We start from the raw sequence: 11,326 nt of genomic DNA, 5'->3' as shown, positions 1-11,326 counted from the left end.
TTCCAGAAATATCTTGATGAGTCAGTTCATAGGAGGAAATCGCTTATAAATATGTACATATATTTAAACTAGAAAACATCTCAAATAAAATCACAAGGTGTATTAACACTTGTACGTAACAAATTAGATAGAAAGAGATCAAATATAATACAGGATTATTCGGTGGACGCGAAAAATTCTTAGTTATTCGATTGCGTTTTTGTTGAAGTGTTTCTGACTCTGACATTTAATTCATGTCATCGTTGTTTTTTTTTTGTCTTCTTTTGCGAAATATTATAGAAATAATTACATTCCTTGTCAAGGAATGTAATTATTTCTAGTGGTAGGACTTTTTATATTAGGGGGCCCAGAAAGTAATGTCGCTTTCTTAAGTTAAATTCACAAGACTACATTTTTAACAAGTTTTATTTGTAATCTATGAAATATATTCACCTATATATTAAATCTATAAAATATATTTATCTTCGTTATCAAAAATCTTTTATCTAATATACAAATCAATGCCGGAGTGATAAAAATTAATCGGTCTAATATATGTCGACAGAAACGACCTCTTTTACTGGTTACCCTGTATAAAATGATCGCTCTGAAAAATGTTATATAAATTTATTTTTTTCATTGTAATGCGACTGGCCAATAACTTATTACAGTACAAAGTCTGCAGGGACAGAGAATAAAAATTAATTAATATTAATATGCAGTGATCTGAAATTTTAAAATAATTTTTCTCACTGTATTATTATAACCTTAATTACTATTTATAAACTTATAAAAGTGTTGGATTATTTAAAAAAAATTACTTTTTAAAACTTTTTCTCACTCTTTAAAAAAGTATCCATGTGTAAACCAATTTTTACATATATTCCTTCTCTGTTCACTGCTTCCCTATTTTTGACAGAACGACTTACAAATGACATCTGTCATTGATTTCCACAGATACCTTCGAATTGAAATGACAACGACAGTAGACAATTGACATTAATTACAGATGAAAAAAAAACACTTCAACAAAGCACGCGGAGTTAGTCAATATATTATTAAGCCACCACTTTAATCTTAAGTTAACACTTAAATGCCATAATTTAAATTATTCGTATTTTTTCGTCTTGCTTATATAAAGGGGGGTAACACATTGCTGACCACTGCGTTATATCGGTAATTGTCGTCTCTACGAAACTCCTCTCTCCTGATTCGACCCAGAGGAGAAATGCCGAAGAGCCCTCTCCATAGCTCGCTAAGCCATTATACGCTTATCAATAAAGAACAGAATGAGAGACCACCTTTCTGTACCTTTTAAACTCTTTTGTGAACTAAAAACAAAATAGATTGTCTTATTTAACTATTGTTTAAAGCAAATGGTTAACGTGTTTTCGTTGCAGCATTTCGATATACTACCCAACGTTCCACCCGGGGACGAGGCTCACTACGGAGGCTCCGTTTCCCTGGCGGACTACTGCCCCTACCTCCAGGAGTTCACGTGGAAGCATAAGAGCGTACTCATCCGGGGCAGCCGCTGCTCATATGAGGAGAATACACCAAGTAAGAATAAACAAAAGAAACCTTTGATATTTGAGAGGTGAGGTGAAGGATGAAAGGTGATGAAAAGAAGAATACTAAAAATATGTACTATGTGTGTAAGATAATGTGAATTATGTTATAAGACCGAATAGATGATCTTAAGAAGACTACAGAAGAAGAGAAATAAAAAGAAAGAAGTGAATAAATAAATAAAAAAAAACCTGAAGTTCCCTTTCCCAAAACGAGATAGGGGAGAACGAGAGACCCTCGAAAAGTGGAGTCATTAAAAAGACACACACACGCATACCAAGTAAATACACCACATAACGTCACACTACATGTGCTTTATCACAAAGCCACAATGAAAGGATACGTACAAACATACCATATGTTATAATAACATTAATATAACATAAACTTTTCATATACTATCTGTCCGTACCAGCACGAGTTAGATTGTGCATAATGTACAATGACCTCAACGCAATTCGCCTAGTATCGACATCTTTGGTACATCGCTATGCAAGTTCCATAAAGAATCATTGACACAGCCAGGTAACGTTGAAGAAATATATAAAAAAAGAAGAAAGGGAAAAGTACATATATAAATATATACACCGACAAATACTATATTATGTGTGTTGTGTGTGTGTGTGTGTGTTTTTTTTTTTTTTTTTTTTTTTTTTTTTTTTTTTTTTTTTTTTTTTTTTTTTATAGAGGTTTAAAAATACCTTTACGTATCATAGGGCCTGATGTTGGTGCCCCGTATGTCGGACTCGATCTAGATCAATACCGACTAAAAACAATCCTCTCTCTTCGGTATCCCTGGTCCCCACGGCATGGCCGTTAGGCATTACTTCGCGGGGGGGATTTAGCCGCAGCTTTCTCTGATAGAGTGGCTGTTCAGGCCAACTTCCTCCGCTCTTGCTCTATTTTACGCAACTCCTTTAGCACCGTCGTACAGTACGCGCTCGTAAGTTCCCAGGCCGAAGGCGAGGATAGCATTGTAGCTATCAGAGTTTCAGGATAGATTTTGCATCCTACACCTTCTTCCCAAGACCTCCTGGCTTCGTTAAATCGGGGGCAGACGAAAAAGACATGCTCTGCATCTTCAATCATTCCGACACAATTAGGACAGTCAGGGGAATCTTCGTATTTGAACCTATGGAGATACGCTCGGTAACAGCCATGGCCGGATATCATCTGAGTCAGGTAGTAGTTCAACTCTCCATGATCTCGGTTCACCCATGACTCTAGGTTTGGTATAAGCTTACGCGTCCATTTTCCTTTCGTCGACTTATCCCAGGACGATTGCCACTGTTGCAAGCTTTTCAGTCTTCCCCGAATTCTAAGTTCAGCTGAAGTTGGGTCTGATTTGCTTTTTTTGCTACGGTACAGATCAGTTCTTTCGTCTGCAAGAAGCGCAACAGGAACCATACCTGCTATCACGCATGCTGCATCCTCCGATACTGTACGAAAGGCGCTAGCTACCCGTAGAGTGCTGACTCTATAAACAGAGGCGATTTTCCGTCGGGACTCCTGTTTGCTCAGTGCGTCGGACCATATGGGTACTCCGTACATAAGCACTGACGTAGTCACCGACGCTAATAACTTCCTTCTATTTTGCTTGGGACCTCCGACATTAGGCATGAGTCGGCAGAGTTTAGCTGTCACCAGAGACGCCTTCGCTGCTGCTCTCTCAGCCTGATCTTTAAAGTTTAGCCTATGGTCGATCATTACTCCTAGGTACCGTATAGCTGGTTGAGTTGCGATTTCACAGCTGCCGACATTGAGTGTGATGGTCTCCGCAACTCTCCTGCCAGTAATGAGCACTGCTTCCGTCTTCTGCTCAGCCAGTTCTAGTCCGACTGACCTCATCCACAGGGTGATTACTTGGAAGGATCTTTCAAATGCCCACTTCACTTCCTCCACGTGTTTCGCTACTATAACGACTGCTAGATCATCAGCGAATGCGACGAGTTTAGTTTCGCTGGGTAGATGTTTCTTTAGGAGTCCATCGTACATAGCGTTCCACAAAAGTGGCCCTAGTACTGACCCCTGTGGGACGCCTCCGGTGACTTTGTACTCCTCCGTCCCGATTTCCGTAGTGTATATGAGGACCCTATCAGAGAAGTAACTAGCGACTATTTTACGTAGGTATAGAGGTACATTCAGTGAGCTAAGTGCCCCCATGATGACCTCCCATTTTGCTGAGTTAAAGGCGTTTTTAATGTCCAAGGTGGCAACCAGGCAGTATTTTATCGAGCCTCTCTTCCATCTTTTCCCAGACACTGCTAGTTTTGCTATATTGACTACTTGCTCTATAGCGTCTAGCGTAGACCGGCCTTTTCTGAACCCATACTGTGAGTTAGCTAGGTGGGGTTCAACTGCTGCTTCGATCCTGCTGTGGATAATACGTTCTAGTATTTTCCCCGCAGTATCCAGCATACAGAGGGGCCGGTATGACGATGGCTCGTCTGGTGGCTTCTTACCTTTAGGGAGAAGTACCAGTCTCTGTCGTTTCCACGCGGTAGGAAAGGTGCCTTCCAGTAAGCAGCTATTGTAGGCCTCCAAGAAGACTCCTGGTGTTGCTACAACAGCTTGCTTAAGAGCTACGTTGGGGATCCCATCCGGTCCCGGAGCTTTGTTGTTTCCAACCCTACCGCATGCTACCATTAGCTCCTTCTCGGTAATAGGGGGGATTTCATTCGGATCCACAATCCCTAGTTGAAAGGAGGATTTTGGTTGCGTGGGGAACAGAGCTCTGACAATTCTTCCCAGTAGAATAGGACAAGTGGGCGTTGTATTCTCATGTCTCAGTTGTTTAACTACAACCTGGTACGGCTTGCCCCATGGATTCTTTTCAACCTCTTCCAACAATATTTTCCACGCGTTTCTCTTGCTCTCTTTAATGGATTTATTTAATTTTAATCGCGCTTCCTTATATTTGTCGTAGAGCTGCTCGAATTGTGGTGTTTTCCGAGCCCGTTGGGAGGTTCTACGCGCCTTAACACATATTTTCCTAAGCTCAGCAATGTTATCATTCCACCAGTACACCGGTGGGGTTCGGTTGTTGTTGCGTCGCCTTGGCATTGTTGCATCGCAGGCCTCGGTCAGCCTCCTTATGATTTCAGCCGCCTTTTCACTGGCACTTTTGGAAAGCAGTGGTCGATCCTCGAGTGCTATCTTAAACAGGCCGGGATCATACATGCTAGTCCTCCAACCCACTGAGCCAGTTCTTGTGTGTGGTACTCTATTTGTATTTGGCTTACATGATACCTCCCAGTATATGGCACAGTGGTCGCTAGCGGTGTAAGTATCCGAGATCTCCCAACTGTTATTTCCTCTTGCCAGTGTACTGCTGACGAAAGTCAGATCCACAATAGAGCTCGCCTCGCCTCTTGTGAACGTGGGTTTATCGCCTGTATTAAGTAAGGCGACGTCCAACAGTGACATCGCTTCCAGAAGCTGGCAACCTCTAGTGTTAGTAGCTTTACTACCCCAGTCCACTGCCCAAGCGTTAAAATCTCCAGCTATAGCTACCGGGGAGTACATTCGGGCATCCTCCACTAATTTGGCCAGGAACCGGACGAACTCATCGTGTGTTAGGCTAGGTGGTGCATAGCAACTGTAGAAATGTACTCCATTAAATTTGGCTCTTACAAATCCAGAACAATTATTTTGATTACCCTGGAGAGGTTTAGTGCCACATGCCCAGATGACAGCTTTTCCTTCCTTATCGGTGATCCAGTTTAGGCCACTGATGTGCTTATAGGGTTCCGAAATTAGTACTATGTCTAATTTTAGCTCCCGTACAGTCTGCATGAGTAGGTCTTGGGCAACCTCACAATGATTAAGATTAATTTGTAGTACCTTGATCATTTTTGAGGCTGTCTTAACATCTGAAGTGCTTTTTTAAATACAGGGCAATGACCACATCCTGCAATGTGAGCACAGTCTTCGGAATTCCCAATGTCAACACAGAGGACACATCGGGCTTCCTTACCGCACTCTTTGGCTTTGTGGCCTATTTCCCCACATTTGATGCAGCTCTTCGATCTGTCATGTTTGTTGCTGCATTTGTTTGCAACGTGACCATAGTGCCAGCACCTGAAGCATTTTATAGGCCTTTGAGTAGCTCTTATTCTACAATTGACCCAACCTATCTTGATGTTTTGCCGCTCTGTTAAGGTTCTGGCCAATTCTGCTGCTACTCTAATAGAAGCCGTAAGTGTTCCTCCGTATGCTTTGCGAAGGGACTTGACGCAGTGTTCAGAAATATGGCTTCCTCCGCCAGTTATTTTCTGTAGGGCTTCTACGATTTCAGGCACCGTCGTGGTTTCGTCTAGGTCCTTAATCTCTAATTCCTGTTCAGGTACTTTGCATACTACCGTAGCATCTTTTCCAAGAACTGTGGAAATGGTGTTTCTTATCTCCTGCGTTTTATCTTTTTGATTTTTCGCTAGGATAAGAAGCATATCGCCCGTAGCCGTCCTTCTAATTTTATCAACACATTTGCCTATATGATCCGCGGAAGCATCTTTTTTGACCCGCTTAAGGATCTCGGCGTACTGATCCTTCTGGCTTGGGCGAATGATAAGAGCACTCGGACGCGTTGCTACTTTCTTCTTGGGTTGCTTTTTCTTTTTTACCTCTTTCCACTCCGAGTGATCGTGTGGAAGTGGCGGCTTTGGCTTCAGCTCTGACCTTACCGTAACTGCTAAGTCCGTTGTATTAGCTTTTCGCAGTTTCGGTGCCTGGCTGATCTCCAAGGGTGAAGAGCGTTCCGTCCTTTTGACTTTTCGCGTTTTTCGGCTCTTCGGTGTTGCCGATTTGCTTTCTTCTTCGGTTTCTTTTACAGTCGTGTCCGAATACAATCTGTATAGAGACGGTGACGTTTGCACTTCTCCTACGGATGTGGTGGCGTTTGATTTTCCGACGCTTCCAATTTCCCTGGTGATCTTTGCAAACGATGTACCTAGCGCGGCCACATGTTTGCGGATCTCTCCATGAACGTTTAATTTGCCCTTTATGTACTCCGCCAGGGCAGTGATTGTGTTTTCGTGGAGCTGTAATGCCTTCTTCAGCTCCATATTACTTTCATTTTCGTTTGTTTTTTTTATTAATTTATCCATTCTGTTCCCACGAGAACCTAGGGAAATATACAGTCCGCTTCGGCAGAGCCCCGGTTACCGAAGTAAGGCCACTTAAGTACGCCTGAGGTGGGACCTGGTACCCTCAGGGGAGCGCTTGCGACGACCATTCCCTGTCGCCTTCCAGTCCTGGGCACGCTAGACCACTGCGCTACGCTTGTCATCGGAAATTCTACGCTAAAAAGGCTTGTCATCGGAAATTCATAACTTTGTGCATGTACATTGTGCATTTGTGTAATAAAATCACTGAAACATTTTTAAATTTATCTGCTTACATTGAAAGCTTGTGATTATATAGGAGATACATATACCTGGAATAAGTATGATGATGAATTTTTATTTGCAAATAGACGATTTTTGATAGGGAAAGAAAATAAAATTTGCGATAAAAATTACTATTGAGTTTCTTATCAAGTTCTTAATATAACATACATTAAAAACCTGGCACTACACTATGTTTAAATATATATTTAAATGTGCATCTTATTGATGTTTTAACCATTCGAAAGTGCCTATTATTTCTAAAAATCGTGACACTATCATGGCTTATTATACTCAGTGAGGCTTGAATCCCATCAATGGGAAAGTTGTGGGCTAATGTAATGTTTTATGACAGAGAATGACGTCAACTTCGCGTTGGAAAACTACGGTCCGCACTCCAAGTGCTTCGATCACAGCGAACGAGTTTGGGAGCAGAAGTCCTGTCGGCAGGTGCGTTTGACTCGAATTCATTCTACCCTCATTTACTAAAGTGAGGGTAGAAATAAAAAATGTACTTTTCATTCCACTTATTTTTACTTTTATTTATGGTTATATGAGTAAAAGATTTAAAGTGGTGAATGCAATGCTTATTTGCTGTAATGTATGGTACGTAATTATAAAACAGAAAGAAAAATAATTTTCAAATTCGTATTACCCACATATTAAATTTAATTATTGTATACTATCTGTCTCTGCAGACTTCGTAGTGCCAGAAGTTACTGGCCTGTCGCATTTTAATAAAAGAAATAAATTAATGTGACATATTTTTATGATCACTTTATACAGGATGATTCAAAATATGTGCAGAAGCTTTTACAGTAATATGTCTTGCCCTTCCTCTGTTGTGTTCGAGAAGTTAGCACCCGCAACTTGATAGTAAAAGTAAAATAAGTACATTTTTATTTCCAGATTCGTGAGTGGCAACACTGGGGCTCTGGTTGTTATAAATACAAATGTGAAAGTGGTAGACTTCACATAGTGGTAAGTTGTCATCATCTTCTCTTCTTTTCAGCTGATACACGGCAGCAAGGCATAGGCCTCGACCATGATGGTCTTGCGCTGCCGCATCCAGAGACTTTCCGGAACTTTAACTTTTCTTTAATTCTAACTATGTCATCACAAGATACTGCAGATGAGAATGGATGAAAGGAAAGAAATGATTGAGAAAGGAAGAAAAAAAGATATCGTGAACTATGGAAGACGAGGACGAAAAAAACAATTCATATGAAAAAATTGTTAAGAAATAAAAAACCGTGTTCCCAACAAAATAGGGGAGGAAGGAGAGGTCCCAATAGCGAAGGCCTCAAAAAAAAAACTATGTCATCACTCCACCTAGTGGGGGGCCCACCCACGCCGTATCTACCGGCTCGTAGACATCTCTCGTGAACCATTCATCCCCAACGGCTATCATCTACTCTCGAATAAATATCATCATCATCATCATTTCAGCACCTATCCGTCCAATGTTTGACCTAGGTCTTCCTGTATATATCTAGTAAGACCTAACGCTTCAACCTTGTCGTCCTCGTCAATCTTGTAAGTACAAGGTCCACCACGTTAGAGAAGACTTCCATCTGTAACATGGACACATGATCTTCTTAAGGACGTTGGACCACAGAATGCTTTCAAACAATCATTAAGAACCTATGTGGGAGAAATCCATATCCACTGGAAATCCTATGGTTGAAGTAATGATGATCAATACAGGCATGGAGAACGATTATGCCCTAAAGCAAATCATCACTATATTAGAATTGAACCAGCTTTAGTCGCGGAAGGTACAGAAAATGAGTAAAACACTATTTGTCCACAGGTGGGCAACTACACGTATACGTGCTACTACGCCGGTCAGGTGCTCCAGGTCCGCATCATGCAGCGAGGCTGGCTGCACCGTGGCGGCGTGGTATGCCCTCCATGCAGAGAGCTCTGCGCCGAAGAGTTTGCTGTAAGTACCATGATTATTGTAAACAAGTGAAGCAGTTCCTAGTTACTTGTGATGTGAAGGCATTATGGAGTGGGAGTCTCATGTTGGACTTAACATGAAACAGCCACTGCCACACATGAAACTTAATTGCATTTTGACATCAGTTGTCTAGTTTCCGTTTAACTAAAAAGAGTCCTTTTTCAAAATTAAAGAAGATTGAAGCTATATTTATTATCTATGATGACTAACGTGTATGTATGTAGGTGTTGAGCATGCGAGTGTGAGAGTGAGAAAGTAACCAATATGCTCATAAAAATACCTATTTTTATGAGCATATTGGTTTGAGTGTAAGTGTATGAGTCTATAAGCGTGTGGGTGTGAGTATATAAGTAGAAAAGTAAGGGGGCATGAGTGCTTGAGCATGTAGCTGTATGTGGACTTGAATGTGTAAGAGTGTGAATGTGTGTGAGCACATGAATCTATAAGTGTGTGGGTGTGAGTATATAAGTGTGAAAGTAAGAGGGGTATAAGTCTTTGAGCATGTGACTGTGTTATATATGGATTTCAACGTGTAACAGTGTGGGCATGAGTGTGTGAGCATATGAGTTTATAAGCTTGTGGATGCGAGTATATGAGTGTGAAAAAAAGAGACGGTGTCTGTATATAAGCATGTGGGCTTGTGAATTTGGGCGTGTGAGTGTGTGGATATATGAACGTGTAAGAGTGTGCGTGTGAGTGTATGAGTATTATTTAATATTATTGTTAGCATCTTTGTATGAGAGTTGAGGTCGTGTGAGTGATTGAGTTTTTTTGGCAGCGATTTTATGGTATTAACTACTAAATTATTCTAGCTATATTACTTGATAATCTCTTGATATGTAATAAAATCCACATTGATACATTCTATTTTAATTCCAGTCTCGAGGAGAATACTGCAAGGGCGGCGAAGAAGCACCCCCACCGAACCTCTACCCCAGTGACATGTTGGCTTGTAAAGCTCCCGCGCTTGCGTCCGCCATCTTGTTGACGGCGGCCATCTTGTTGATCGGCGCGATATTTTGAATCCCGTGTGATTAGAACTGATGTTCAGCGTTGCTACCAAAACGAACCGGCAGATTTTATATTTTTATAATCTATCGTCTCACCTATGCACAGTATGAACTAATTTATAATACAGAATTTATATTCTGATATTTAAAACTATATTCCAATGATCTATAGTCATTGGTAAGTAATTTTACTAAAGACTGTGTTATGGTGTTGACAATACTGGAGATCTATCTATCTCTGTTGTTCTTATTGCTCATGTCATATTTGCATTGTCACGCTTTATTTAAAAATCATTGTATTTATGTAAATAGATCTTGAACTTTATTTACTAAATAATAAGTTTGAAATTTAAACGCTATGAAAAACCAAAACACGTCCGTATAACTTTAGATTTTGTATTAAGGTTCATTTACGTTCTATGTACTTATTTCGATGCAAACATCTGTATGGACTATCATTACGCCCTTATCCTGTTTTCAAAGGACCAAAAGATATTAAAAAAATATTTTACTTCTAATCAATGTTTTGTCAAATGGCGTGATGATAAGGTAGTGCAGTGAAGGTTTTGGGTTCGATTCTATCTAGACAAATCATCATCAGGTCTGCCGATGGACGCCCACAGCAAGGCAAAGGCCATCCCCAAGCGAATTCTCACGACCTACCTACGTCGTGTCCACAGGCTTGTGATCGACAGACTTTTTTCAGATTTTGACTTTCAAAAGAAAATTAAATAAAATTATTTTGACCTCCAGAATCCTGAAACATTTAGTAATTTATGGGTTTTTCATTTTTTGCAATATGAGGCATAATACTGCATGCCTCTGAAAGATATTTCGATAAAAAAAAGACCTGAATTAGTAAGATTGGTATCAGCGCCATCTATCGAATTTCAACTGACCACTCTTAGCGTTCAGTTATTATTAAAATACCCAACAAAAATGAATCATTGTTTAATGTATTAAAATAATTGTATATATATTATATTTAACAAAAATTATTACACATACCATTAGGTTTTTGTCATATACATCGCGTGTCAGTTTGCGTTGATACATGAGATAATTTTGTATGTTTATTTCTAAGTTCTTTATATAATTATGTAATATAAATGAACATACATCTGTATCAAGTTTCTATGTAAAATCTATTTGAACGGAGTCTTCGCGTAATGTGACGTGCTACGGACCAATGACGTGTTAGACTACTTATCGCTGTCCCACCGAATAAACTTTTATGTAATAATCAAGTTTTACAATAGTAACAAAAAGATCTAGACTTAATATCGAAAAATATGTATCTAGACATCAGGTTAAATATTAAAATATAATATATATCTATATAGTAAATCAAGACTATTGTTTCCTCATCCATTAATTGATATTTAATTTATTTAAAAGTGGTATTTTTCATGAATAATAAT

General features: G+C 39.9%; 1 protein-coding gene across 1 annotated transcript; it reads left to right on the top strand.

The window, feature by feature from the left end:
- The first annotated feature begins 1,355 nt into the window (after window positions 1-1,355).
- Window positions 1,356-10,555, top strand: LOC137927260 (leishmanolysin-like peptidase). Its single transcript, XM_068771039.1, has 5 exons — window positions 1,356-1,539; window positions 7,288-7,382; window positions 7,842-7,913; window positions 8,746-8,877; window positions 9,775-10,555. Exons 1-5 carry the CDS (start codon window positions 1,356-1,358, stop codon window positions 9,916-9,918), a joined length of 627 nt encoding a protein of 208 aa, XP_068627140.1. The 3' UTR covers window positions 9,919-10,555.
- Window positions 10,556-11,326: the final 771 nt, after the last annotated feature.

This window comes from Battus philenor, unplaced genomic scaffold (assembly GCF_028537555.1).
Source record: "Battus philenor isolate CCGP_79_NKW_IND1 unplaced genomic scaffold, ilBatPhil1.0.hap1 SCAF_30, whole genome shotgun sequence".
NCBI lineage: Eukaryota > Metazoa > Arthropoda > Insecta > Lepidoptera > Papilionidae > Battus > Battus philenor.
This window is presented reverse-complemented; position numbering and strand designations above follow the sequence as displayed.